At 50.5% G+C, this 26,211-nt stretch overlaps 21 protein-coding genes across 21 annotated transcripts; 8 read left to right on the forward strand and 13 right to left on the reverse strand.

The window, feature by feature from the left end:
• Nucleotides 1–28: 28 nt before the first annotated feature.
• OGAPHI_002074 (uncharacterized protein) lies at nucleotides 29–4,882 on the forward strand (the record flags this gene model as incomplete). The annotated part of the gene is made up of 1 exon (XM_046202904.1): nucleotides 29–4,882. The coding sequence occupies one exon, from the start codon at nucleotides 29–31 to the stop codon at nucleotides 4,880–4,882; it is 4,854 nt and encodes a 1,617-aa protein (XP_046062734.1).
• On the reverse strand, nucleotides 352–945 carry OGAPHI_002075 (uncharacterized protein; the record flags this gene model as incomplete). Its single annotated transcript, XM_046202905.1, has 2 exons — nucleotides 352–774; nucleotides 850–945. 2 exons carry the CDS (start codon nucleotides 943–945, stop codon nucleotides 352–354), a joined length of 519 nt encoding a protein of 172 aa, XP_046062735.1.
• Nucleotides 1,105–1,389, reverse strand: OGAPHI_002076 (uncharacterized protein; the record flags this gene model as incomplete). Its single annotated transcript, XM_046202906.1, has 1 exon — nucleotides 1,105–1,389. The coding sequence occupies one exon, from the start codon at nucleotides 1,387–1,389 to the stop codon at nucleotides 1,105–1,107; it is 285 nt and encodes a 94-aa protein (XP_046062736.1).
• OGAPHI_002077 (uncharacterized protein) lies at nucleotides 2,806–3,102 on the reverse strand (the record flags this gene model as incomplete). Its single annotated transcript, XM_046202907.1, has 1 exon — nucleotides 2,806–3,102. One exon carries the CDS (start codon nucleotides 3,100–3,102, stop codon nucleotides 2,806–2,808), a length of 297 nt encoding a protein of 98 aa, XP_046062737.1.
• Nucleotides 3,812–7,147, reverse strand: OGAPHI_002078 (uncharacterized protein; the record flags this gene model as incomplete). Its single annotated transcript, XM_046202909.1, has 3 exons — nucleotides 3,812–4,156; nucleotides 4,259–4,690; nucleotides 4,895–7,147. The coding sequence occupies 3 exons, from the start codon at nucleotides 7,145–7,147 to the stop codon at nucleotides 3,812–3,814; spliced, it is 3,030 nt and encodes a 1,009-aa protein (XP_046062738.1).
• Nucleotides 7,148–7,193: 46 nt separating this feature from the next.
• OGAPHI_002079 (uncharacterized protein) lies at nucleotides 7,194–8,261 on the reverse strand (the record flags this gene model as incomplete). The annotated part of the gene is made up of 1 exon (XM_046202910.1): nucleotides 7,194–8,261. One exon carries the CDS (start codon nucleotides 8,259–8,261, stop codon nucleotides 7,194–7,196), a length of 1,068 nt encoding a protein of 355 aa, XP_046062739.1.
• A 95-nt stretch (nucleotides 8,262–8,356) lies between these two features.
• On the forward strand, nucleotides 8,357–9,802 carry OGAPHI_002080 (uncharacterized protein; the record flags this gene model as incomplete). Its single annotated transcript, XM_046202911.1, has 1 exon — nucleotides 8,357–9,802. The coding sequence occupies one exon, from the start codon at nucleotides 8,357–8,359 to the stop codon at nucleotides 9,800–9,802; it is 1,446 nt and encodes a 481-aa protein (XP_046062740.1).
• A 32-nt stretch (nucleotides 9,803–9,834) lies between these two features.
• On the reverse strand, nucleotides 9,835–10,626 carry OGAPHI_002081 (uncharacterized protein; the record flags this gene model as incomplete). Its single annotated transcript, XM_046202912.1, has 1 exon — nucleotides 9,835–10,626. The coding sequence occupies one exon, from the start codon at nucleotides 10,624–10,626 to the stop codon at nucleotides 9,835–9,837; it is 792 nt and encodes a 263-aa protein (XP_046062741.1).
• Nucleotides 10,627–10,797: 171 nt separating this feature from the next.
• Nucleotides 10,798–11,730, forward strand: OGAPHI_002082 (uncharacterized protein; the record flags this gene model as incomplete). Its single annotated transcript, XM_046202913.1, has 1 exon — nucleotides 10,798–11,730. One exon carries the CDS (start codon nucleotides 10,798–10,800, stop codon nucleotides 11,728–11,730), a length of 933 nt encoding a protein of 310 aa, XP_046062742.1.
• Nucleotide 11,731: 1 nt separating this feature from the next.
• Nucleotides 11,732–12,568, reverse strand: OGAPHI_002083 (uncharacterized protein; the record flags this gene model as incomplete). The annotated part of the gene is made up of 1 exon (XM_046202914.1): nucleotides 11,732–12,568. One exon carries the CDS (start codon nucleotides 12,566–12,568, stop codon nucleotides 11,732–11,734), a length of 837 nt encoding a protein of 278 aa, XP_046062743.1.
• An 80-nt stretch (nucleotides 12,569–12,648) lies between these two features.
• OGAPHI_002084 (uncharacterized protein) lies at nucleotides 12,649–15,283 on the reverse strand (the record flags this gene model as incomplete). The annotated part of the gene is made up of 3 exons (XM_046202915.1): nucleotides 12,649–13,768; nucleotides 14,101–14,883; nucleotides 15,147–15,283. 3 exons carry the CDS (start codon nucleotides 15,281–15,283, stop codon nucleotides 12,649–12,651), a joined length of 2,040 nt encoding a protein of 679 aa, XP_046062744.1.
• On the forward strand, nucleotides 12,737–13,767 carry OGAPHI_002085 (uncharacterized protein; the record flags this gene model as incomplete). Its single annotated transcript, XM_046202916.1, has 2 exons — nucleotides 12,737–13,197; nucleotides 13,284–13,767. 2 exons carry the CDS (start codon nucleotides 12,737–12,739, stop codon nucleotides 13,765–13,767), a joined length of 945 nt encoding a protein of 314 aa, XP_046062745.1.
• Nucleotides 15,284–16,044: 761 nt separating the features above from the next.
• Nucleotides 16,045–20,474, reverse strand: OGAPHI_002086 (uncharacterized protein; the record flags this gene model as incomplete). The annotated part of the gene is made up of 4 exons (XM_046202917.1): nucleotides 16,045–16,132; nucleotides 16,200–17,869; nucleotides 18,151–19,927; nucleotides 20,074–20,474. 4 exons carry the CDS (start codon nucleotides 20,472–20,474, stop codon nucleotides 16,045–16,047), a joined length of 3,936 nt encoding a protein of 1,311 aa, XP_046062746.1.
• Nucleotides 18,557–19,180, forward strand: OGAPHI_002087 (uncharacterized protein; the record flags this gene model as incomplete). Its single annotated transcript, XM_046202918.1, has 2 exons — nucleotides 18,557–18,720; nucleotides 18,787–19,180. The coding sequence occupies 2 exons, from the start codon at nucleotides 18,557–18,559 to the stop codon at nucleotides 19,178–19,180; spliced, it is 558 nt and encodes a 185-aa protein (XP_046062747.1).
• On the forward strand, nucleotides 19,993–23,041 carry OGAPHI_002088 (uncharacterized protein; the record flags this gene model as incomplete). The annotated part of the gene is made up of 4 exons (XM_046202920.1): nucleotides 19,993–21,051; nucleotides 21,638–22,161; nucleotides 22,239–22,455; nucleotides 22,766–23,041. 4 exons carry the CDS (start codon nucleotides 19,993–19,995, stop codon nucleotides 23,039–23,041), a joined length of 2,076 nt encoding a protein of 691 aa, XP_046062748.1.
• Nucleotides 21,521–22,426, reverse strand: OGAPHI_002089 (uncharacterized protein; the record flags this gene model as incomplete). The annotated part of the gene is made up of 1 exon (XM_046202921.1): nucleotides 21,521–22,426. The coding sequence occupies one exon, from the start codon at nucleotides 22,424–22,426 to the stop codon at nucleotides 21,521–21,523; it is 906 nt and encodes a 301-aa protein (XP_046062749.1).
• Nucleotides 22,549–22,995, reverse strand: OGAPHI_002090 (uncharacterized protein; the record flags this gene model as incomplete). The annotated part of the gene is made up of 1 exon (XM_046202922.1): nucleotides 22,549–22,995. One exon carries the CDS (start codon nucleotides 22,993–22,995, stop codon nucleotides 22,549–22,551), a length of 447 nt encoding a protein of 148 aa, XP_046062750.1.
• A 209-nt stretch (nucleotides 23,042–23,250) lies between the features above and the next one.
• Nucleotides 23,251–23,592, reverse strand: OGAPHI_002091 (uncharacterized protein; the record flags this gene model as incomplete). The annotated part of the gene is made up of 1 exon (XM_046202923.1): nucleotides 23,251–23,592. One exon carries the CDS (start codon nucleotides 23,590–23,592, stop codon nucleotides 23,251–23,253), a length of 342 nt encoding a protein of 113 aa, XP_046062751.1.
• Nucleotides 23,593–23,697: 105 nt separating this feature from the next.
• Nucleotides 23,698–24,324, reverse strand: OGAPHI_002092 (uncharacterized protein; the record flags this gene model as incomplete). The annotated part of the gene is made up of 1 exon (XM_046202924.1): nucleotides 23,698–24,324. One exon carries the CDS (start codon nucleotides 24,322–24,324, stop codon nucleotides 23,698–23,700), a length of 627 nt encoding a protein of 208 aa, XP_046062752.1.
• Nucleotides 23,906–24,253, forward strand: OGAPHI_002093 (uncharacterized protein; the record flags this gene model as incomplete). The annotated part of the gene is made up of 1 exon (XM_046202925.1): nucleotides 23,906–24,253. The coding sequence occupies one exon, from the start codon at nucleotides 23,906–23,908 to the stop codon at nucleotides 24,251–24,253; it is 348 nt and encodes a 115-aa protein (XP_046062753.1).
• Nucleotides 24,325–24,828: 504 nt separating the features above from the next.
• OGAPHI_002094 (uncharacterized protein) lies at nucleotides 24,829–26,211 on the forward strand (the record flags this gene model as incomplete). Its single annotated transcript, XM_046202926.1, has 1 exon — nucleotides 24,829–26,211. The coding sequence occupies one exon, from the start codon at nucleotides 24,829–24,831 to the stop codon at nucleotides 26,209–26,211; it is 1,383 nt and encodes a 460-aa protein (XP_046062754.1).

Consider the following 26,211-nt stretch of genomic DNA (forward strand, 5'->3'; position numbering starts at 1 on the left):
AAAAAAAACCTTTTATAGACGATTCACCATGACTGCTACCTCGACGGTCGTGCCAGTGTCCGATCTGGCGGTCAATCTTAATTGGACATTTCAGCATGCATACCTGTTATTGGTCAATGGCGAGTCGGACTCGTCAGTGACGCAGTATCTGTGCAAGTTCTTCAAGTCGAACAAGAAGTACCTCTTGGTGAAACATCTTCCTTTCAACTCAAAGTCGGGAAAGACGGTGTCTGACGACTTCCAAATAGATTCGCGGGTGGTCAGAAACAATCTGACGGCCAAACAGAAAGAGTATGCCACACAGATTTCAGATAAATTGCGTTTAGATGTCCACGAGGTCGCGAGAATAGTTCAAATTGCAATGGAGAGAATCATCGACGAAGCAGAGTCCGAATCGTCGGGAGCGAGCTCGTTGCAAACCATCAAAAGTGGCGATCTGGTTTCGTTCCTGTATTTCAAGGTTTTGCAGGAAGTTAGAGCAGTTCTGAAGACCCAGTTGTACTTGATCAAAAACGAGTATTCTCTCTCACCGGAGCTGCAAGATCTCTGTTTGGAAATCAAACAGGTGGCATACCAGCTGTTGGAATCGTACATTGAGAATCTGCTTGAGTGGAATACCAGCCAGCTCGGTTCAATAGGAAAAGGAGTCCAAAAAGAACTGGAGTTGTTGACACTAGATGTGTTGAATGTTTTGGCATACTTGATTTTCAAAACAGGAACAGGATTCACCAAGAAAACCGCCTTGAATTGGTTCAGGTTGATGAAAAACACCAGCTATCGGGGATTGCTCGTGAACGCTCCCGACGAAACCACCGACAAACGGATTCTGAACCTCGAGAGTATCTGTACAGTGCTATCGCTGGTGATGTTGGATCTGGACTTCAATTTTGGTGGTCTTGGTGACGAAGAGTCGTTCACCAACGACCCAGAGGTCTTTTCGAGCATCAATGACTACATTCTGGGAATCCACGCCAATCCAATAGTGTTGTACGGCTGGAGCATCATTTTGCACAGAAAACATCTGGTAATTGCAAATAACAAACAACACCCAGTCAGCATCAAGCTGATTGAAAAATTCGGCGGTCTCGACAATATCCAGCGGATCTACTTGTCTTGTGCCAAAAAGGCAGCAAGCCTAGACGTTTGTGCTGCCATCATCACATGCCAGGAGACCGTTTCGTACGACGATCTGTATATCGCGATTCTGGCTTCCTTTGTTGTTTCGTTCGTGCCGTACATCCAGTTGAACGACGAAATCACCCTCGCTATTAATAAGACAATGACCCATGCTCCTAACAAGATTGTCGAGCGCTTTTTCCAGAACCCAGCGACAGAGGACTTGATGGCAATTGCTAGAGCTAAGCTGCCACTATCAATCAAATCGTTCATCAGACTAATCAGCATCAACACCAACTTAGCATACGAGGAACTCGCCAACTTGAAAAGCTATATGGAAATATTCAAAGAGGAGGAGTTTTACTACAAGTACCTGATTGACGATGAAAATCCACAACTAATTAAACTCACTCAAGATCTTGATATTCTGCCTCCATACGAAACCCCTGGAGAATTGTCGCTGCTCTTGAAGGAAGGAACAAAAGCCCAGATATTCCCTGGAACCAACAAGGATGACGTTGTGGTTGCGTTCTTGTATGATTACAACGGATGGACACTTCTTGGCAGAATCATCAAGAACCTGTCCAAGTCGTTGGACTCGAACCCGGAGAAAACAGAGCTTGCCTCTGAAATATTCCAGCTTGTTTCCAAAGTCTCCCGAGAACTCGAAAAGGAACAGTTTGACGAGGTCATTAGAGCTATGAGTTCTTTCGTGGACGATCTGGACGTGATTGAAGTGATCTTTAGAGTTTTAGAGCAAGGTTTGCAATTGCGTTTGGTGAATCTTCTGCAGAGCGGGTTCGAGCTGTTGTCTTCTTTATCTCGATGTGGCTACTCGTTCAGAATCTGGTCGTACCTGTACAAGTCGCAGATTCTTGGCTTAAAAGTCAACGCGGGTCTCGCAAACACGATATTGGGAACTGTCGAGATGGTGGAATGGAAATACGGATTTTCAATCTCTCTTCTCAAACTGACGCTCGCCTTGCTTGATGACTGCTTTGTTATCTCTAACGACGTGAACTGGAAACTCAAGTCGGAAGTGCTGGACCGTCTGACTGCTCACTGTATCCACATCTATGGAAATTACATGCATTGGAGATATACAGACGAGATCCAAAGATTACAAATTGGAACGTACTCTCAGAAAATATTCATGAATATCATCACATCGGTGTATGGTATCGAGAATGGCACGCCTATCCGCGATAAAGTGACTCGACTGTTTGCCCAGTCGTGTGAGAGAATCACCAAGATGTTTTTGGTTCCGGATATTCAAGTCTCTACTGCTACCAGACCGATCTTGGAGACATTACGGCGGTTGTCGTCCTCTGTTTTCGATCTCGACACGTCTGGACTGCATGGACTGTGGCAACAGAAGTTCCTTGACAGTCTGTTTGAGTATGCTACCAGTCTGGTTGCAATCAGAAGCTCTTACCAAGGCACTTTGTCGTCCTCGTTTGAGAAGGACCTGTATTCTATCGTTCCAGAGCTTGTCAGTTTATACGCCTCGACAATGTGTTTGCGTACCAACATCCTCAGGTTACTGTCGAGTTTGGTTAATAGCAGATGGGAGAATGAGCCACCCTCGCTGCTGACACATCTTGGACAGGAGCACACCCATCTATTTCTAAGATGCTTGGCTGCGGATATATCCAACGAGTTTGAAAGCCACGACATGAAGATCGCACTTTATGACTTCTTTTCCTCGGTGATGGTTGGCGACCAAGAAGGTTTGTCGATTGTGTTGATCACAGGAAGGGACATCAAAGATTGCATACTGGATGAGAAGAAAACGTTTTCCAAAGAGGATAAAGTGAAGAAGTCGCAATATTCGCTCCTCAAGATTCTGAAAAACTCCATCTCCAATATCTCAACGTACTCGAGCGACGTTTCTTTGAAGTTGGTGGAGGCTCTTGCCTTGGCTTTCAACTCGTGGACAACGGCCAAGGAAGATGATGACGATGACAAGTTTGTGAATAATCTCATCTCGGAGGTGACCAAATTCCCTGATGCTCCAACTGCACACGACGAGACTACCTTGAAAGAGCACTACTACCAGGTGAACAGAAAGGCCAAAATGGCAGAAATCATGTCGCTGTACCTGTTTGTCTCGCAGAACACCGCAACAAAACAGAAAATATACAATCTGCTGAACTCCAAGGAGTTCACCTCCAATTTGAGAGCCAATTTTGAGTTAAGGTCAGCCGTGACCATTCCTACAGAGACGCAGATTGACGAGTTTTGGATCGACGGTGCTCTGTTCAAGTTGTCCCAGTTTGAACGGTCGCCGGTATTTGCAAGAGAAACGTACGGAGCAGACGCATCTCACGCTCTTGATCTCATGGACAAGTTGTTCCACACGAGTCCCGAATGGAGCGGTATTCGCCAGCAGGTTGTTTCCAGCTCTTTGGGCTTTCAGATGATGTCCGCCCATGTGACAGCAGCCAAGTCGTTTGGAGCACTAGTGACGTGTTTCTGCAAGAACGACGGCCCATCTGTTGACTTGTCGTATATCAATCTGGCCACTTCTCTGCTGAAGATCAACGAAGTGGAAGGCATCATCTCGCCCGAGTTTGCCATTGTCTACCAGGAACGGATCGATCTGGTGTTCTTCATCTGTTTAACGTTCTCCAAACGCCGTGACAAGAAATTGGACGACAAACTAATCTTCCCGCTGATCTCCTCTGTTTGCCAGCTACTGCTTTCCGACGACATCAACCTTACCAGCGGCCTGTTCACGTTTGAGGTCCAGAACTACCGTCCATTGCTCCGGACGTTGCTGATCGCCCTGAACATGATCAAGGACGACACCATGTTGTTTGTGGAGTACGGAGCTACCTTTGCCGATATTTTCACCACGATCATCTCCAAGTCGCTGAAAACCATCTTCAAGTCCATCCAGACGGAGGTTATGTCTTCGCGGAAAGAGGACTACGGCGGCTCGTTGCTGATCTGCAAACAGGCAGACGACATCACTTTGCTGGTGAACATTCTGGGGTCTTTGCTGAGCCACCACCTGCCACGCGATTTGGAGCTCGCTCTGGCCAGATCGGTGATCGATGCCGGTCTGTTCAGATCAACAGCCAACCTGTACTCGATCTCGCACCTGGTGAAGATCAACAAGGACGTGATCTTTGCAGACGTCGCGCTCAAGATCTTCAACGAACTGGTCCGTGTGAAGGTGATAGCCGAGAAGATGCTTGGCGAAGGTCTTTTCATGGTTCTGATCGACTCGCAGATCTCTGTACAGATCCAGCGGGGCGGCATTTCGCCAGTTTCTGCTGCAACGGCCCATTTGCACCATCTGTGGGTGGAGGGTCTGCTGTCCACGGTTCTGACGCTGATCAGCTCGTTTGGCGACAGAATCACGTCCGAGATCTATCTGTTTGTCAAGTCGTTCAGCAAACAGTTCCAAACGACGCTGCTGACGTGGCTGGAGTCCAACAGCTCTATAAGTCTGGCCACCGTGCACGAGACGTCGCAGATAATCTTTCTGGCCGAGGCCCTGAACGTGCTGGACGTGTACAGCGTTGTGCGCGTTGCTGGGTCTGAATCTGTCAAGCTGATCCCCGGTCTCGACACCAAAGACGAACGGCTCAACCTAGTGAGCGGACTCAACTACCTGCTGTCGCACCCAAAGTTCCTCTCGTCACGTGTCGTGGCATCGAGCCAGGAAGAGCAGAAACAGCTCGACACAGATAAAAACCGGTTTGTCGACCAGCTGCTCGAGGAAATCAAACAGCTCAAGAACATGCTATTAGATTAGATATTAATGTACATTTCTTTTACGCCGGAGCAGGTCCTGGAACGTGCCGATCTTCACGACCGAGTCGCCGATTTGGCGGCCGTTGAACTTGAAGTCGGCCAGCCCGGAGCTGCGCACCGTCTCGAACTCCACCAGCGCGGCGTGGTGTTCTGGTTGCAGCTCCACCTGGGTCACCGTGCCCAGCTCCTCAAACACGGCCTTCAGGCTCTGCGACGTGATCTTGTCGTCCAGTCCTAGCACAGAGATCGTGCGCTGCTTGTCGAAGCGACCAGACCCAACAAGAGCCACCTTTTTCTTGCGCGCGGTGGCCAGCTCCACCCGCATGGGCCGGCCAAAAAGCAGCTTCCCATTCAGTTCCAGCGCCCGGTGCGCGTCCGAGCTCGCTACGAAAGACACAAACGCAAACCCGTTGTTCAGTTTCGGCCGTTTCTCGTGTCCCGGCTTCACAGGCACCTTGACCTGCTCCAGCTCGCCGTACCGGCCGAACTCCTGTGTCAGCCGCTCCTCGTCCACCTTGTAGAAATCCAGATCGCTCACATACAGCTGTCTGCCCTCGTCGAGCGCGCCCTTGCGCTCCTGCCGTGCCTGTGGGTTGGAGATCTTCACCGTCAGTTTGTACTCGGGCTGTTCTGTCAATGGTTTGCCGTCAAGCTGTGCAACCGCGTTGCTGGCAGCCGACTCTGAGAAGTACGCGACATAGCAGAACCGACGACTCACGTTGCTCTTCAGCGACGGCAGGCGAACCTCCATCACCTCCCCGTACTGCCCAAAAAGGGCCTTGAGCTGCTCCGCCGTGAACTCTGGCGGATAGTTTGTCACCCAGACGGTGTTTCTTTGCAAATGAGTAACTTCCACAGACTGGCCGTTTATCGCTGCGCCGTTCTTCCGCACAGCAGCCAAAACGCTCTGCTCGTCCGCAAACTCCAGCGTCGCTTTGTCGTTGAACATGTGCGTGCTGCGGATCTGGCCTAGTTGGCCAAAGAAGTCCACCAGCTCAGACTCCGTGACTTGGCCCAGGTTCGACACAAGCACCGTCAGGTTCTCCCTGTCACGGGTCTCAGTCTTGACACGTTTGGCCGGCGGATCTGTCTCTGGCGTCTCCTCAACGGGTCTTTTCTTCTCTTCTGGCTCCGGCTCGCTGGACTTTTCTGGAACGTCCAGCTCCTCGACCTCTTGCAAGCTCTCCAAACTTCCGTGCAGGATCTCGTACCTGCGCCACTCGCTGATCAGCCGCTCGGGCCAGTCCAGCCTCCCGGTCTGAACCGCATCACGGAAAAGTTCCACCACCGAGGAGTAGTCGCCGTGTTTTTTTTCGAACTCGATGCAGTACAGCCACACCTCCACCTGGTCGGAAAACTGCTCCACCAGGCTCTCAAGCAGTATCTTCCGGATGTAGTCAACGTCGATATATGACTCGAAGATTTCCACACACAGCTTCTCGACGGTGTGGAAAACGTCGCGCTCCAAAACGGCCTGCTCAAAGTATAGCCCGGCGTCGTCGAAGAGCCACGGCAAGACGGTGTTGGCGTCTGTTTTCATCAGCTGGTACTCCACGCGCAAGATCTCGCAAAACACTGGTAACAGCCTCTGGCCAGACTCGTTGAAGAGCTTTCTGACGGAGCCAAACTGGGCCGGCGACGAACGCACAAAGTGAATCCACAGATCCGCGTTGGTCTTGTCGATAGCCACCATGCGTTTCCAAACTGCAAACTCGTCGTACTCGTACCCAAACTCCAAGTAGCTCGAAACAACCTGCGGCCAGACCTTGACGGCCACGGCTCTTTCGAAAGTCGTCTGGACCAGCCGATTTTTCGTGACCTTGTCCACATTCTTCAGCTTCCTAATGGCTGTCATGTACGCGATCCAGAAATCCGGGTCTTCAGGGTCCTTTTTGAGCTCCCACCGTTCCAGCTTGTCTATCAACTGAAGGGTCTTGTTCTTTACCTCGGCAAGAGCCTGCATTTTTTCGGCGTAACTGTCTGCAAACTGGCTCGAAACAAACGCCGAGTACTCGCTCAACAGTCTGTCGTAGCTCAGACTCGGGATCTGTAGCTGCTGGAGCCACAGCTCGTCCAATTGACGAGAGTCCTTTGTTTTCGAGACATGTTTATAGTACAGGTCCCACACCAAATGGCCGTGTTCCACGTCGTACTGTGTGGCGTAGTACGCCGTGGTGAACTCTTCGTCGCTCGACTCGGCGCTTAATAGCCGTTTCCACAGCAAACTACTTGCAGGATGCAATTCCAGCTGAGCTTGCACAGACATTTAATTTAAATACTTTTTTTTTCTATTAATTATTTTCCATTATTAATTATTTGGTAGCTGCCTGTTTAGCCTCCCACTCCGCAAGAGCAGCCTCCCATTCGTCTTCCGGAGAAGCGTTCTGTCCAACCGACTGAACATAGTCGTCAAGTTCCTTGCGTTTTTCGTCCTCGAGTTCATCCCAGCGCTCTTTCTCGTCGATCCACCGTTCGTGGATGTCGATGTCCTCCATGAACCCGAGAGACGACTGGCGAACGGCGTCGGACCAGATCGAGTCGCCGCCGAGCTCGTTCGTACCGAAACAGTACCCGTTGGCCTTGTCGATGCTGGACAACAGGTTGATCATCGACACCTTGTCCTCGATGGCCAGAACGGTGTACTGGATCAGCCCAAAGTCGTCGATCAGGTCGGCGATCAGCCCAGTCAGTTTCTCGTACTTCTCGTTGAAGTAGCCGCGCTGGTTGTTTTCTGTGCGCACAAACGGCACCAGCTGGTCCAGTTCCTGGACCTCTGTGTAGAATTGCAACCGGAACGGCAATCCGCCGTCAGAGTCGGAGTCTGCCACTTTTCTGCGCTTGTTGTGCTCCAAATGCGACGCCCGGTCGTTGTCTATGTATGATTTGAGAAGATCGATCTTGGAGATGACGTTGATCTGCGGCAGGTCCATTTGGAGCATCGATCGTAGGGTCAACAGCAGCATGGAGATGTAGTTTGACGGCACCATGAGGTTGATGGAGTCGACGAGCGACACCACACAGAACCGGAAATCAAGTTCCTTCTCGAGTCTTGCAAAGATGTTTCTGAAAATCGGGTTATTGGTGAACAGTTCTGTTTGCCCCGGACAATCAAATAAAATATACGCAGACTGGCCGTCGAGACTGAGTCCCATCAGGTCTTTCACCTTGTCGATGAAGTACTGGATACTGTGTTCAAACGTCTCAAGGGCATAAACAAGCCCGCCGTTGGGCCCAAGCCGGATCTCGTCGTCGTTCATAATCTCCTCGAGAGTGATAAAGTCCCGGATGTCCACCGTGCAATGGTACGGCAGCATATCGTTCGCCGGGTCGAGGTTGACTATGAGCGAGTTGCGGCCGATAGAGTTGAGAAACTGGTTCATCCCGTTGCAATAGGTGGATTTGCCCGCGCCGGGGGGCCCTATTATGATTTGACCATAAGGAGGCATAAAATATTTTTCTAATTAATTCTTTTGACATGGACAAGGAGATATCTTTGATCGATGACATTTTGTACAACCTTGTGGCGGTGAAGCAGTTGTACGAGTTTGAGGTGGGGCATCTGTCGACTTTTCTGAAGCTCAACCGGCAGTTTGTGGTGGAGAAGAGCTCGGATTTGCAGGGCTCTTGTTCTGTGTTCAAGGACAGGGCAGCGCAGGAGGAGCGGTGGGTGGTGGAGAAGCTGCGGGACCTGAACGGCAGCGTGGAGAAGTTGGCGAAGGAAATCGAGGAGCGCAAGGCGTCCAAGAAGAAACTGATGGAGCTGTTTGAGAGTCTGCGCAAGGTAGACGAGTTTGAGCAAGCTAGTGGAGAGCCGGTGGGGGGGCTGCCTATCATGGAGATCCGCGAGGACCTGGACGAGGACGGCCGGGTGGTGAGCAGCGGCATGCAGCCGTACCAGGGGGGACAGCAGGCGGAGAGACAGGTGGAGGAGCCCAGTCAGGCCAGGATCGAGGATGTGACGGAGGAGGAGGAGAACAAGGAGCAGCTGGCCGAGCTGCTGGAGGATATGGAGCTGGGCAGCGCGCGGGTGGAGGAGGAGCCACAGGTTTCAGACTCTAACTCTGCTGCCGGTCCGGCCATCGACCCTGAAGACCTGCTGACGCTGGAGATGATTGCTGAGGACTTTGACGAGGAGGAAGATCCTGAGGACGACTACGATGACGACGAGGACTACGACGAGGAGGAGTATGTGACGGTTGTGCCTGACGGGGCGAGAAATCGGTTTCTGGAGCAGATCAGTCAGCTGCGCCAGGCAAAGCAGAAACCCAGTGCCAAGAAGAGCGTCAAGTTTGACGAGGCCGTGCAGGTGAAGGAGATCGAAAACGTGTCCGAGGAGCTAAAGAAGAGCGAGACTGTGCGAGTGTCGCGGTTCAAGCAGCAGCGGAGGCAGGGCCGCGCGGAGCCAGAGCCTGTGGAGCCGCAGGACGAGTCTGACGACGTGATGGGGGACGTGGTGGAGAAGGAGCCGGAAATTAAGGAAACCAGTCTGGACTACCGCACGCTGCAGAACGACATCGACACGATGGCCCGGGCGTATGCTCTGGGGATGTATGACGACGACATCGAGACCCACGGCGAGGTGATTGAGAAGCTGGAGGATTTCGAACGACACAACCAGATAGCAGAGACACGGGCGCCGGTGGAGGAGCCGGTGGAGGAAGAGACCGCAGAGGACAGTGTCGTTCTCGTAGACAAGGTTGTGGAGAACGACGTGGAGCCCGCGGCACAGGAGCCCGAGTTCGAGCTCGCAGACGACGTGCTCGAGTCGAACGTGGCGATGGACTACACGCGGCTGCGCAACAAGATGATGCACCAGTACAACGGCGGGTTCCTTGAGAGCGACAAGGAGAAGGAGTTCGAGCCGATCGAGCCTGTCAAGACGAGCAGGTTCAAGGCGGCGCGGCTGGCTCGTAATATCTAATGTATTGGGTCATAGAGAACGAGTATAAACATTTAATTAATGACTTTGAGAGTTTTTGAGGATTGGTAGCCGGTGAGTATAAACGGCTCCAGTCCGGCGTCATGGACGGCCTGGTCGGAAACGGACCTTTGTTTGCGGACGTATGTTGGTGTTCGCGTGAACACAGACGTGTCTGGTGGGTTCATCAAGGTCTTTTTGGGGCCTGCAGACGGTTTCTTGAGAGCCTCTGGATATGTGTATTTGATAGGAGTTGGATTGTAGTCTCTGATGTCGTACTGATTCTCGAACTTCAAGGGAGGCGCAGGCAACGGCTTGGAGTAGGCCTGTTTGGGGGACGAGAATCGAGAGTTGTCGGACTTGAACAGTGTGGCTGACGATTGCGACTCAAACGAGAACAACGAGTGGTCGGAGTCAGACACCGTTGGCTGGGAGGCCGCGTCGTCCATTTCTCGGTAAGTATCGATCAGATTGGAAACCAGCGACGAAGCTGAGTGGTTCGACTCGTTTGGCTGCATGTACAGCGGGCTCGAGACCGAGCGTCTGTAGTTTTTGATCTTTTCACTAAGGCCGTCAAATAGTCGCTTCTTTCGCACCGACAACTGGGTCTCCGACACGGTTTCGGGCGTGTAGTCCTTGAGAGACGGCTGCTGAACACCGATAGTTTGCGGCGAATAAGAAACCGAGCGTGCCTTGGGCTGGAAACTTTGGATCTTGCGCACTCCGTCAGAGTCAAATGACGGTGGTAGCTCCACGTTGATCTCAACAGATAGCGGGTCTAGGAAGTCCTGATCAGGCAGGATCTTCTGGCCGGTGAACTTCCTCATTGTATAACACAGAAAACAACTAAAGGATTTGCAAGCTTCATGGTTTAAATTAATATCCAGATGGCTGTCTTTGAAAAAATGCCGTTTTGGGAAAATCTGGGGACGTCGTGCGAGTCTCCAACGGCTTTAATTCGAATTATTTTTTTTGAATTTTTTTTTTGACTTTTCACAATGTCTCAGGATTCCAAAAAACCAGCGCTGGAGTCGCGTATTGGCAGAGACCAACCGTTCGACTTTGGTCAACGGTACCTCAAGAACGAGGATGAGGTGTTCAACTTCAACGCATGGGATAACGTCGACTGGGACGACGAACAACTGAAGGACTTTGAAGAGAAGATCAAGCAGCAGCACAACGACCCGGTCGCAGACTACTACAAGAAACAGTACAACGAGAAACCCGCCAAGTACTGGGACATCTTCTATAAGAACAACCGCGAGAACTTTTTCAAGGACAGAAAGTGGCTGCAGATCGAGTTTCCTTCGCTGTACGAGGCAACCAAGGCAGACTCTCCTGCATGCAATATCATCGAGATCGGGTGCGGTGCGGGCAACACGATGTTCCCGATTTTGGAACAGAACCAGAACGCCAACCTGAAGCTGTTCGGGTGCGATTACTCCAAAGTGGCTGTTGATCTGGTGCGATCGAACGAGATGTATGCGAAAAACAACGGTGTGGTGCATGCCTCAGTCTGGGACCTGGCCAATAGTGAACACGAGCTTCCAGAGGGAGTGGAACCCCACTCGATCAACATCGCGGTGATGATTTTCGTGTTCTCAGCTCTCGAGCCTGGTCAATGGGAGCATGCAATCACTAATTTGACCAAGATGATGGCCCCTGGTGGAAAAATCCTGTTCAGAGACTATGGAAGATACGACCTTGCGCAGATCCGGTTCAAGAAAAACCGGTTGTTGGACGAGAACTTCTATGTGCGCGGAGACGGCACGCGTGTGTACTTTTTCACCGAGGAGGAGCTCAGACAGATCTTTTGTGGGCCGTTCAAAGAAACCCGTATTGCGTACGATAAGCGGCTGCTTGTGAATAGAAAGAAACAGCTGAAGATGTACCGGTGTTGGATGCAGGCGATTTTCGAGGTTCCGGAGTGAATCAGTCGAGGTCTGATTTCTGGATCATTCGAATGGAGATGTGGAGAAACGCGTCCAGAGACTTCATGCATATGTACAGGTCGACGACGGGAGAGTCTATGGGAAGAACCACGCCGTGGGACACGGGGTGTGCCACCGTGTACATGAGCGACGAGGGGAACAGGTCTGGGATGAGCGACTGGAGCAGGTTCCCGAGAGTCAGTTTGCGGCCCACGTTGGCGATGACGGGCTGGATCAGTTTGTTAGATAAAGGCAGATAGATTTTAATTGGGATATTCTTCAAACTGGAGATGTTGGATGGCAATAATCGTCTGAATGCTGTTTCGTACTGTACAGACTCCTTGTGGATGGCGGCCTGGTAGAATTCGTCTGTTTCTGTTCGGGACATGTTCATGACGAGCTTGCTGGAGCCATTGAGGATGAAACATGCTTCTTTGAGCTGGTTGATCCAGTACGACTTGAGGAAGTTTGTGTTTGGCTCAATGGGTATGACGTACTCCACGGGGTAGTCATGGTATCGCAAGGTGAGTTCCCAGGCCTGTTTCTCTGCCTGGGAGTCTGTGGTTGTGAGATCGTAGAGCAGGCCAATTGGAAGATTCCATTTCAAAGGCACTTTCTCAAATTCGAACCACCAATTGGGAGTTTCTCCCAAACTGGGGTCTTTTAAATGGGGTTTGTAAAATTGAACAAGGTCTGCCAGCGAGCTGTGTAAGAAGGAGTTGCGGTAAAGCGTGGCGTAGTAGAACGGACATTCCTCGGTGGCCAACACGGGGTCCAATTGGAACTTGACGTGAAGAACGCCGCCCCAGACCCGTGTTATTATATCGGAGGTGGTCATGGGGAAATTAAAATAAAGATTAACTTTTTTTTTGTTGCACTTAAGGTTATATCACGATTGATCCCTATAAATATCTATTTCTATAAGTTTTTGATAACCTGTTCAGTAAAATGACCGGTGGAAGAGGATCCCTTCAGATCCCTGGTTCTGTTTTCTGGGCCAGAAGCAATGGTTTTCAAAACAGCATTCTCGATCTGGTCGGCGTACGAGTTCAATCCAATGTGTCTCAACATCATACAAGAGGAAAGCAAGAGGGCGGTTGGGTTGGCAAGACCCTTGCCGGCGATATCTGGAGCAGATCCGTGGACAGCCTCGAAAATGGAAACCTTGTCACCCATGTTACCCGATGGAGTCAAACCCAAACCACCAATCAATCCAGAAGACAAATCAGACATAATATCACCGTACAAGTTAGGCATCACCATGACCAAAGACTTGTACTCGGATGGGTCAGAACAAAGCTTCAACGAGGTGTTGTCAAGTAGCTCGAAAGTAAGCTTGACATCTGGGTATTCCTGGGCAACCTCCTTGGCGGTCTCGACAAACAAACCGTCAGAAAGCTTCATAATGGAGGCCTTGTGCACGACTCTGACCTCTGGCTTGTTGACGCTCTTGGCATATTCAAAAGCGTATCTGATGACTCTCTCGGAAGCCGGCTTGGTGATCAACTTGATCGATTGGACAACACCGGGAACAATCTCGTGCTCGATACCAGAATACTCACCCTCGGTGTTTTCTCTGATCAACACGGTGTCCACGTTCTCATAAGGAGTTTTGTAACCTTGCACACTCTTGCATGGTCTGACGTTGGCGAAAAGCGCAAAAGTTCTTCTCAGGGTCAAATTCATCGACTGGTGACCTTTTCCAACAGGAGTAGCCAATGGACCTTTCAAAGCCACCAGGTTCTTGTTGATGGAGGCCACGGCGTCAGCAGGCAACGTGGTCTTGCCATTGATGAGCGAAGGGGTCACGTCGACCGACTCCCAACGGATTGGCACGTCCGCAGCCTTGTAGATGCTCTGGACAGAGGCTGCAATTTCTGGACCAATACCGTCACCAGGAATCATGGTGACGGTGTATTTGCCGTCGGCGTCAGGCTTTCCGGTGAACTGGCCGGTGACCTTGCCAGTGGCATACGATCTTGCGAGCATGGTGGGAGTTCTTGTAATTGCTCTGTACATTGGAAGAAATTCTGGTGATCTATATAAGAAATATTAAACAAAAAATTGCGTGGGGGGTTATTCCCCCGGGGCGGGCTGGTGGAGGGAACTCCGGAGAGCACCGGGGGGAAAAATTGGGGCCGCCAGCAACTCTTTCACCAGGCATGTCCGAAATCGAGTCCGATACACACCTCGCACCACACCGACCTCGGACGGACTTACTGGTCTCCAAAAAGTCTGCGTCGATCGACCCGCACACGGGTGTTCCCTCCCCAATCCGGTTATTCCTGTACAAGATAACCAAGCGTTGGTGATACGAGCCGGGTTGTACGACTAAAAAATATTTCTTATTCGACGAAAGTTCAAGTTTACTTATCTTCTGACACCTTGACAGGAACGTAGTCGAAATCAGAAGGAATCCGACATTTCTTCTGAGACCGGTTGCTCTTCCAATGACCAGTCAGTTGGTAAGAGCGGTGGAACCGCTTGCCACACCCCCAGGTTTTCCCGTCCTGGGTGTGACCCTGGCAGATGTAGAGTTTGTTTGCGTTACGTATGTGCTTTTCGCGCACGTGTCGTCTAAGATCCGACGGGGTGGAGTATTCCAGATCGCAGTTGGCGTATTGGCATTTGTGGGGCTTGAGCTTCTGGTGGACAGAGGAGATATGATTTTTCAGCGACTCTCTTCTGGTGAAGTTCTTTGTACATAGGTCGCACACAAACGATTTCTTATTCTGTGCGAGCGCCGTGTCTGGTTGATGTGTGTGGTTGTGCGGGATAGTAGGCGGGTTCAACATCCACCCGTTGTATGATTGTTCCAGCGAAGGAATCTGGGGCTCGGGAGGAGTAGGTAAAAAGGAGTCAGCAGCGAGCGGTGTGGGTTGGACAAAAGGATTTATCACCGGCAATTGGGTGAGAGGCAGCGAAAGGTCGTCGGTGAAGTCTGATTCTGAGTTAGTGAGTGCTTCTTCAAACAGGTCGTCCCAGTCGGGTTTGAATTCGGGTTTTTGATAAACGTCAATTGAAGCCGGTATGAACAGATGGTCCAAGGAGGGCCATGTATATTCAGGAACGTTGATTTGCATTGAAGGATCGTCCTGGCTCAAATGACTAGGCGTGGCGCCAAGGGATAAGAGAGCAAAGAGGAAGACGCTCCTATTTATAGAGTGTGGTTATTGAGGTTTGATTCCGAAAAATTGAGCTCAGGTTATTTACATATCAGCTTCCTATTCTATGCAGGTACTTTTATTGTGCGGATCAAGGCGATGAAGAGTGCCGTGCAATTTTTTTCAGGACACTATTGTTCAGTACAATAGACGTGTGAAAAACACTCGGCGGTACGGTGTTATCTAGATCCACAGTCGGGCAACTCTCCCCAAATTACTGTTTGAGGGAGTGCTAACCGGCATAGCGGATACGAAACCGTTGAACTGATGAGCTTCAAACTAGCTGGAACGTAGCTGGTTTCCAAATCCTTGAAGTTTAGTTGCGATTGGCCCCTGGATATCACTTTTAAGCAGATCGCAGACTCGACCGCACGATTATCCTTAGTCATAGAACTCGTATTGTACCAATATGGAACATTAGCCGCGGTATTCTCTGCAGAGACTAGCCTTCCAGATTGCCCTGTTCGGCAACTCATACGCCCGAGCTAGATAATAGAGTGTCGTGCGCAAAGCAGAAATCGGGAGATTTTCGTTCCGAAGTTTTTGAAAAAATTACTTAATTGCAATTCCTGACAGATCGTAACCACTTCACGCGTCAGTGCCGGTTTAGGGACTTTGCTTCATGTCGCTGGAGCTCGGGAAAATTGCGCTCACAGCGCAAATGCTCGGAATCGTGCTGGGATGCTCGCTCATCCTCTGCTTCTTTGTCGACTTTGTCCAACTGCCATGCTATCTCGCAGCGGTGTCATTGTTCCATTTTCTCGAGTTTTTCTGCACCGCCTTGACCTCCCCGTCGAAAGCGTCCTGGGACTCCTTTTTGCTCGCCAACGGCTCGGAATACCTTGTTGCCCATTTAGTTTCCCTTGCAGAGGCCACAATAGAATATCGCCTGTTCCCTAATCTCAAGCTCCACCATCCCTTAATCTCTACGTGCGGCATTACCGTTCTGATTGTGGGTCAGGTACTAAGGTCCTGTGCTATGATAACCGCCAAAGAGTCGTTTAGCCACTCAATTGCCTCCACAAAAAAAGATAACCATATACTTATCACCAACGGGGTGTACCGTTTTTTCAGACACCCATCGTATGCGGGCTTTTTTTACTGGGCATTGGGGTCCCAGCTGATGCTTTGCAACCCTATTGGCTTGTGTCTATTTTACGTCATGCTTCGGCGATTTTTCAAGCGCCGAATCACCTATGAGGAATCCACCTTGCAGGTTTTCTTCGGCAATAGTTACACTGTCTATAGAGACCACACCCCTTTGTGGATGCCGATATAGCCCTATTAGTTCGTACATTATGTTACAGGGGCAAATTGAACCCCAACAGGGAGCCGCCGTTTGTAGTGCCATTTTGAGACTCCAGTTGGTGCAACGTGCTAGACTCTTTTGGCGAGACTGGTTGCAACACTCCCGAAACCGAGCTCTCGTGGTGTGTATCCGGCTCTAAACGTCGCGTTTTCAATGATGGGCCCTCTGCCCCGACTTCAGTAGCCGTGTTCAAGAGCTCATGTTTAGCCGTATTATTGGGGACCGGCTGATCCACCGAAGCGTCTATCTCGTCCTCAGAGTCCAAACTGATGATATCGATACCGTTTTGTGGCATCGAAGTTGGTGGTTCCTGCGTTGTCTGAGCGGCTTCGCGGCCCAGAGCCGTTTTAAAAGCAAGATGCTCGTGTTTTTCCGGCACCCCGTCAGTTCTGCCAAGATCCCCCGGCTCTCCAACGTCGCTCTCGTCGCTCTCGAGACTGATCACCGCCACGGGTGCCTCGCTTTCTTGGCGTGTTTGCGATTTCTCGCGCAAATCTCTGGCGGGTCCCTGCTCAGCTTCCTGCTCCGCGTCCTGTTTCACAGCCCAGTTCCCCACTTCGTCAATCTCCACAGCCTCATCGTCTTCTCCGGTTTTTTCCACAATGGCCTGGAAATAATCGTCAATAGCCAAATCGTCCAGATTTAGCCGGTTCGAGCAAACAGGACACTGCCACGTCGGTGCCTGCTGCTGAAGTTGGAGAAACGACAACGCGTCAAAGCACTGGATGTGTCCGCACTTAATCGATCGGCACGGATATCGCATCTTGATAAACGAACACGGACACATCAGCGATAACACCTCCTTATCTGTCTGCACAAGATCGTCGTCGTCCTCCAAGTGTCGCTCCTTGATGGCCTCTATCGTCGTCTGCACCGAGATGTGCTGCTTTCCCAGAATCTGGTCCACCAGTCTCGAGGCCGGGATCTCCTCCAATATGTATAGATATAGCCAGAAATCGGTGTTTGTGAACGCATACACAACTTCCAGCCGATTTGTCTCGTTCAGCCGCAGGTTGGCCATCAGATCTATGGGCTTGGCCGACCCAGGCCGTCCTTTGATGCCTCGTCCCGTCTGTTTGAGCCGCACCCCGTTCATCGTGATCTCGTTGGGTTGTGGAAACTCCAAGTACTGTTCGTTTTCTCCAGCAGTTCGCGTGCCAGAAAGCAGCGACAGCTTCATATTCGCGCTGCTCTGCAACAGTTCTTTCTCCTCTGGCGTCAGATGGAAGATGAACCGACAAGAACCGCGGTCCTTCTGTTTCTGTGGCGCAATCAGCGGATTCGATCCACTCGCGTGGACCTGGTGCTTGAGAACGTAAAACTCGCTTTTTTTGAACACAACCGCAGGAATAGGCTTGGGAACCACTTCTGGAGCAGTGTACTGGTTCGGAATCTGGATCGTGTGCGCGTTCGTTCGGAAAAGAGCATATAAACTCTGGTACGGTGGTAATTCTTGACCAACAGAGGCCTTCATAATCAGCGCTCGAACAGCCAGTAATCGCACCTGGTCGCCCTGGTAACGGCCGCTTGCAAAATACTGCTCGATTCTCCCCGCGATCTCGGCTTTTCTTCCCGACAAAACCAGTCCAATCGACCTACAGATCGACTTGAGCTCGGATATTTTCAAATTGTTCAACTGAACCAAAGTTTCCTGATTGTTAGTGTACTTTCTGGCGGTAAACCACTTACGTCAAAAACCCGCTCGGACATTATCCCCGAACCCTCGCTCATCGTAGGATAATAACCACGCCAAAAGACGGTACTCTTGGTCTTTGTTTGATTTTATCGAAAATCCCCTATTTAGCAAAATTATTTACCAATTCTCTTCCTGGTGCTACAAGCGTGCTTACATAATCAAAGATGGAGACGGTCGATCAGAATAGCGTCTGCGACGGAGCCCTGTTGCAGCACGGGCTGGCCGAAATCGCTGGCTGAGGGAAGACATACAAGTCCGTTGGCGTTCTTAAACGATCCGATGTTGCTGCTCCGTTGGAATCCTGTTGAAGAGGCCACCAGGTGCATGTTTTCCTGGCGAATACTGACTCTTTGGTACTCTGGCCGTTGCGGGTCCAATCTGAGCTCCGATGTCAGCTTCACTTTAACAATTGGCTCAGTTGGCAACTTCTGGCCAAGAACTGGTTTCAGACCTTGCCATTTGAGCAACGAGGGCAGCACAAACAAATGGTAGCAGACCGACGATGAGGCCGGGTTTCCGGGCAAAGCAAACACCACTTTCGAGTTCCCGATGGTGGCGAACGTGGTTGGTTTGCCGGGCTTCATTCTGACACGGCCAAAATGAATTGTTCCGTCCAGGTCGTGTTCGATTGTCGGTTTGAGAAGATCCATTTCTCCCATGGAAACACCACCAGTAGTTATCAAGCAGTCGATGTGTTTTTTGTCAAACGCGTCTCGAATGATACTCGTGAGCGAGCTCTTTGTATCTGCGGCTATTCCCAGATCAACAACCTTGTATCCGGAGTTCTCCACCATGGAAATTAGTGTTGGCCGGTTGCTGTCGTAAATTTCACCGTAGTGAAGACTTTTTTCTGTTTTCAGATCCTGTAGCTCGTTGCCGGTAGATAGAACGCCAATCGTTGGTTTGCGGTACACTTTGATCAATTTAACGCCAACACTGGCCAATGCCCCAATCTCTCCTCCACCAACAGATATTCTGGACCCCTTGGCAAGCACCAGGCTTCCTTTTTTGGTATCTGAGCCAACGGCTCTGATATTCTCGCCAGATTTGACATCCTGCGCCAGAATCTCCACCAGTTTCTCCTCCTTGCCATCGTCTGTGGTCTGCACCAGCTTTGTCTCCTCCACCATCACCACTGCGTTGGCTCCGTCAGGCAACGGCGCTCCCGTGGTGATTCTTGCTATTTCGCCCGAAACAAGCACTTTTTTCTCGTTTCTGTTGGCATGCGACACAGTCACCACCGGATACGTTCCCGGACCATCTTCTGCCACAACAGCATAGCCGTCAACGATACTGGCACGGAAATTAGGCACGTCCAAACTCGAATAAATATCTTCTGCAACCACGGAGCCAACAACCTGCGGATCAAGCACACTGAGCTCCAATATCTCCGGTTGCGGCGTGTGCTGTACAATCTTCTCGTACGCTTCAGGCACAGAAATAGCCGGGTACGGAGACACTCTGTCTCTGGTGACCACAGACTGCGTCAGCGTGTGTTTTGCCAGATGCCCATGGCCATGCCCGTGGTGATGCCCGTGGCTGTGGCCGTGGCTGTGCAAAGCTCTTGCGCTCTCGACGCCCAATTGCGGCAGCGCGTGTTTCAAAACGGGCTGGATCGCCTCAAAGTTCTCGGTCGCGCCTTTGGGAGATCCCGGCAGTGTCACGATGAGAGTCTGTCCACGCACGCCGGCCACGGGTCTGGCCAGCATCGCAAACGGAGTCACCTTGAGCGAGAACGAGAGCATCGCGTGGACGAGTCCCGGGGCCTTTTTCTCGAGCAGAGGCTCAATTGCTTCTGGGGTGATGTCGTGCTGGGTGAATCCTGTTCCACCGCAAGTGAGAACGAGCTGAACACCCTTATTAACGAAATCCAGCACTTTCGACTGGATTTGGGCCTTGTCGTCCGAAACGACGTCAGAATACGCCAGATTGAGGTCTTCGAGCTTCGCACTCAGCGCCCCCACCACTTTGTCCTCCGATTTACCTTTCGCAACAGAGTCAGAGACAACCAAGATAGCAACACTCATACTGAATAATATCAAGAGCCGATCGGCGCGACGATATAAAATTTTTGTCGTTCAATTGAATAAGTCATGTCCTCAGCGCAAAAGTACGAGGTGTTTGTGGACTCGTTTATCTCGAAGCTCAAGCGCCGCCAGGTGACGGGGTCCTACAATGTTGCCACGGCGACGTGCCGGCTTTTGATGCGGGTGATTTCGAGCGGCCGGTGGTCGAGCACCGCCGAGTTTATTGAGCTGATCAGAGGAGTGGGCACCAAGCTCATCGAGGCCCAGCCGCGCGAGTTTGCCGCCGGAAACATCGTGAGACGTGTTCTGGCGATCATCAGAGACGAGGTGAGCGAAACCACGGCCACCGACATGGCCAATAACGCTCCATATAACACGTCGATGTTCCAGCTGCTCTCCACGACCCAGACCAACAAAAATCCATCCAACCAGCTCACCAAACAGCCAAACCAGGACCTGAGATCGGTGGTAATCCAGGGAATTCGCGAACTAATAGACGAGATTGCTTCTGTGCACGAAAACATCGAGTTGATGACGGTGGATCTCATCCACGAGAACGAGGTGCTGTTGACTCCTACGCCCGGTTCGCAGACGGTGCTGAACTTCTTGCTCAAGGCCAGCCTGAAACGGAAGTTCACCGTGCTGATCACCGAGTCGTACCCCAACGATATCCAGGAATGTCACAAGTTTGCCGAGAAACTGGCCAAGATGAACATCGAGACCGTCATCATTCCAGACTCGAGCGTGTTTGCAGTCATGTCGCGAGTCGGCAAGGTGCTCATTGGCGCACGGTCTGTGTTTGCCAACGGCGGCTGTGTGACCGCAGCAGGAGTGGCTACCGTTTGCGAGTGCGCCAAAGAACACAGAACTCCTGTTTTCGCCGTGGCCGGTCTGTACAAGTTTTCTCCAACATACCCCTTCGATAGAGACTCATTGATCGAGGTCGGCAACTCGGGAAGAGTGCTGCCGTATGAGGACAGCGATCTTGTCGGCAAATGCGAGGTCACCAACCCGCTATTTGACTACGTTGTTCCAGAGCACATTGACATCTACATCACCAATATTGGCGGCTTTTCGCCAAACTTCATTTACCGAATAGTCTTGGATAACTACAAGGCCGAAGATGTACAGTTGGGATGAAATATAACGATTAATTGCACTACTTGACATCGAACAGTGCGCCCCGTGCCTCGCTCGGTTACTCGACAATTGGGTGATCTTGAGCTGGATACTGTGAATACAGTAAGGGGCCAGATCAAACGGATCTGATTGAGTGCGGCCCTATCTTATGGTACGGTTGCAATTATGAGGTCCAACAGTCTCGTAGACCGTGTAGACTGGGGCAGTTGTAGGTTGGTTGTGTTTCGTGCCAGCGTTATAAGCTCAAAATTTGAAATTTTTCATAGATTGTTACAGTGTCCGAGTGGTTAAGGAGCCGCCCTGCTAAGGCGGTGTGCTCTGCATGCGCAGGTTCGAATCCTGTCTGTGACGTATTTTTTTGAATTTTTAATTTTTCTGGCACAAATACTCCACTGCTGGTTACTGCTGCTTATCACCTCGTTACACGCCGTATAGACTAGATCGTTAAAGGTACTTAGAAGTTCTGGTCAATAAGCTTCTTGACAAGCTTCCAGTCGTTTTTCTCGCTGTAGTCCAAAATCACAATACCGCATCCTTTGCCGTACGTCTCGTCAAGGTTGGCTCCAATCAGACCTTCGGTCACCTGTTCCGGCCAGCACGCGTGGTCAAAGAAGTTGGCGCCCGAGCAGAAGTTCACAAACAATTTAGGGTCGTTGTTGGTGCTGTTGTAGCTCTTGGCGTTGTTGATCAGGTTCTTGACGTACTCTGCCTTCTTTGGGATATCTTCCTCGGACTTGATCTCACAGAAGTCTTGCACTCTGAACAGTCCTCTGTCGTCGTCGGTAGTGTTGTACGACCACGAGGAGGCAGGAATACCGGTGGAGTTTTGTTTGTCGCCGTTTTGAACTCCAAACCGTCTGAAAAGAACAACCTTGCCTCTAACGTCTCTAAGGTTTGGCAAGTTGGTGTTCAGGTACCACTTGTCCTTGTTCTTGGAAATGAATCTGTCGCGGATCACGTTGGCAAACTCGTCGTTCTGGTTGTCCCAGGTGCCGGATCCTTCCTGCTTAAGAGACACAATCACAAACTCGGACGGATGCTTGTCGACAAAGCTGTACACCTCGTCGAGCAACTCGGTCAATTTCACAGAGCCGAGTAATTTGACCGGGAAGTTGCCGTGGATAACAATCAAGTCGTTTTTATGCTCATCATCATCGTGCGTGGTGATGAAGTTTCTCGAAAGACGAACGTCCAGGAACCGAACACCGTGCTCAAGCTGCTCTGTCACAGAAGCTCCCTGGCATTGCACCGAAGGAAGAGCCGTGTGACACGCAGCAGAATTGTGGGTTCCTGCAAGAGAAAGACGTGCGATGTTGGTGTCGTCGGACACAGATTTCAACCAATTGGCGTAGTCGACCATGTTTGCTGATTTCTTACGGTTTCAATCTAGTATTAATCTCCACTATATATATCGCTGGAACTGAAATTGCTTATGTAAGCCGAAATGCAGGTGGACAACAATAGACCCCTACTGTAATTGGATCATTTGGACAGGTCTTTTCTCAGAAGGGTACGGCCTTGTTTCACCAATTCGAGTCCGCGGTACAGTTCTTGTGTGTGGTCTTCGACGGCGAATCCAAAGGCTTCCCATTGAGCTGGATTTTCTGTTGCAACGTACACTCTATCCAGATGTCTCTTTTTCGTGATCTCCTCGATGTGGCTCAGCAGTTGGCGCTCAACGTCATATTTCGAGCTGTAGGCGGGTAAAACACTGCAAACGTCGATAAGTAGTCCCACAGGCGATTTAGAGTGGACCGGTTGGACTGGCTTGCTTACCACGACTCCAACAGGCACCTCTTTGAAGTATGCGAACTGGGCCAGTTCGCCCGACTCTTTGAACTCCTCGAGTTGCTCTTTCGAGAAAGACTCGCCGGTTATCACGTTGACAAGTCCCAAATTGTTGATTGTCAGGTCGTCCAAGGCAATCATGAAAAATTTAAACGGTAAATTAAATCACAGACTGCGTTACCATTAATTAATGGACAATTAAATACACGAAGAGCAACACGGCTGCTTCACAGCCTCCAACGCCAAGCCATCTATTTTTCCGGAACCAGCACTCCAACTTTGGGGTATTTTGACTGGAACATCTGCTCCCAGCCGTCCAATGCCTTGATCTCCGCTTCGGTAAGCCCTTCCAGGTCGTCGATCGGCTCGCCAAACGATCTCACCATGGCTATTTCGTTAGTAATTGTAAAAAATTGTCAACTTACACTCCTCAAAAGAGTTCTTTGCCAAACCACGAGAAGCATCGTGGCCGGCAAAATTCGAATACGGCCCACTTGGCCCGTAGAATTGCCTCGACTTGGAAACGTCGTACACATTGCCCTTCACAGCAATGTAGATCTGCTCCAGATCAAACCCGTTGTACTTGTACAGCGTACGAGGCGTGAACTCCTGCTCTTCCACGGCGCCGTCCTCAACGGCCGGATTGATCTCGATGGTCTGCGAAGACGAAAATAACGTCTTACCGACCACAATGGTGGCCAAAATCACAACAACAGCAACTAATACCAGGTTATCCATGCCAGTTATATTTATATATGGGGTTACGTGAGTCGAGTTGTGCGAAAAAACGGATTTGGTTCTTCTCCTAGGAACATCCGTACACCGCAAAGCAGAGGGTGCGAGCTACTCGCCCTCCTCTTGCAACACGTGGGACGCCACCCGTCCTAGAGCGTCTAGGATGGTTGGACTTCGGCCTGAATGGTCCTGTATCTGTTTGCGGAGGAGCGCGTTCTCTGCCTTGAGCGTCTTGACCTTGTCGTGTTTGATGGTTTTCAAGCTCTTTATGAGCTTGAGGTTCTTCATGTTGATGATTTCATTCTCGTTTTGCAGTATGCGGAGGTTCTTTTCCACGTTGGCCAGGTTCTTCATTAACAATTGTCTCTCTGTGGCGTATTCCTCGATGTTATTCCTCAATTGGTACTTTGCAAGGTTTTTATTGAGGTTTATTCGGAGCACAGTTTGTCTCACCAGTTGTAGGAGCAGTTGTAATTCGGAGGAAGGAATCGATTCCTTGAGATCCAGTTTCATTTCTGTAACGTTGAGCAACTCCAAGAGCTTCTCAACATCGCTGTCCATCCCTTCAAGGTCGTTAGAGCTTAAGTTCAACGCCAGATTGTTGACCGATCCAGGCGAGGACGTTGACGAAACAGGAACAGACGTGTTTCCCGAGTTCGACTGATCTCCCGAAGAGCTGTCGGAGGACACCTTGGCGTCTGCCGGGTCCGTGGCGGCCAAATTCCGCTGGCTCATGTCAACAAGTGGTAGACAGGATATTTATTATTTCGCGTTTTCCAACGCGCCGCGAAAACATTTAGGGGCACAGCGTAAATTATGTGGATCCTTCTTTTTTACCCCCGCCCGAACACTTTAAGCGCCAGCATGTCCGACCAGTTTGTCGACAACGTCATCTATGCGACTCAAACGCTGTTTTGGATCCTGATTGTCAGCTTTGTTCTCAACCTCGTGATCCTGCTAATATTACTGTAAGTACTTTTACCACTCTGTACATCCGCCGAATTTGATAAACGTCATACTAACAGCAGAACCGACCACTTTGTGCTGGACAGCTGTCTGGTGGACAAGTTGCGTTCCGTGCTGTACAGAACTCCCAACACTCCACCCAATTCGTCGCTTACGGCTTCGTCCTCAAATGGCATTAGAGCGCAATTACCCGATTGGGAAACTCGGATAAGATAAGTGAAAAATATAACTCTCCCCGAGATCTTTCTTTCCACCACATCTTTTATTTTTCTTATGTTTTCCAGAGCATTCAGTCGTCACTATAGAGCCACCGTATTGAGATGGGCCGTTCCGGTCTCCGGAGTAGCCCTCGGGACCACTCTGCTGGCCACGTACTCGAAACCTGTCTTCAACGACACCAGAAGAAAAAAACGCATTGTCTTCCTTGATGACGAGGAGGACGACGACGAGGATCTCGAAGAGAAGAGAGAAAGAGAACGCCAAGAGGCAATTGCTAATAAACCTCCTCTCTCGTCGATATTCTCGCTCACGGATTTCGAAACCATTGCCAAGAAAGTGCTACCATACGGAATCTGGGGCTACTACTCTACTGGTTCCGATGACGAGATCTCGTTGAGAGAAAACCATTATGCTTACGGCCGGATTTTCTTTAGACCTCAATGTTTGATGGACGTTAGTGAGTGCTCTTTGGAAACAGAAATGCTCGGCACCAAAGTGTCCGCACCTTTCTACATCACCGCTTTTGCAGGGTCTCCTTCAGCCAATCCTCTTGCCGAAAGAGCTTTGAGAAACGCTGCTGGCCTTGAAAACATCATCCATCTTGTTCCGTTCCAACTGTCGTTCCCTGTCGCCGAGTACGGCGCTGGTGTCCTTCCAAGCCAGCAGAACTTCTACCAATTACATTTCTACACCCAGAAGCAGTTCGATGAGGCTCCACAGTTCCTCGAACAGCTGAAAAAAGACCTGCCTAGCGTCCGTGCCGTGTTTATCAACGTCGACCTGGCCGCTCTCGGTAACCGTGAGAAGGACTTCAAGATCAGAGCAAGTCTCGATCCGGACTCTGCCAGCGATGTTGAAGGGTATGCTGCCCAAGACGCGAAATATTTCACAGTCACTTGGGATCACATCAAAAAAATTAAAGAATCCACAGACTTGCCAATTGTTCTAAAAGGAGTGCTCAACAAGAACGACGTGCTTAAGGCGGCCGAGGCCGGTTTGGCTGGTGCTTTGATCTCCAGCCACGGTGGTCGTCAGTTGGACTTTGCTATGCCTACAATCGAGATCCTGGCCGAGAGTAAGCAGCTCCTCAAAGAGAAAGGACTCGATAAGAACTTTGAGTTGTTCATCGACGGAGGAATCAGAAGAGGTTCCGACATCATCAAAGCTCTCTGTTTGGGAGCCTCGGGTGTTGGTCTCGGAAGACCATTCCTGTACTCCTTGGCCAGTTACGGTGAACCAGGTGTTCAAAAAGCTATCCAGATCCTCAAGAAGGAGATGATCAGAGACATGCAACTACTGGGTGTCACCTCGATCAGCCAACTGAACGAGGACATGGTGGATATCACCTCTTTAAAGTACAAGGGCCTGCAAGTGAGAGACTCCTTGTATGATCAAAATTATACAGAAATGCCAGGACCAGTCTTCAAGACCGAGTGA

Source organism: Ogataea philodendri (genome assembly GCF_020536065.1).
Source record: "Ogataea philodendri strain CBS6075 chromosome Unknown scaffold1, whole genome shotgun sequence".
Taxonomy (NCBI): Eukaryota; Fungi; Ascomycota; class Pichiomycetes; order Pichiales; family Pichiaceae; genus Ogataea; species Ogataea philodendri.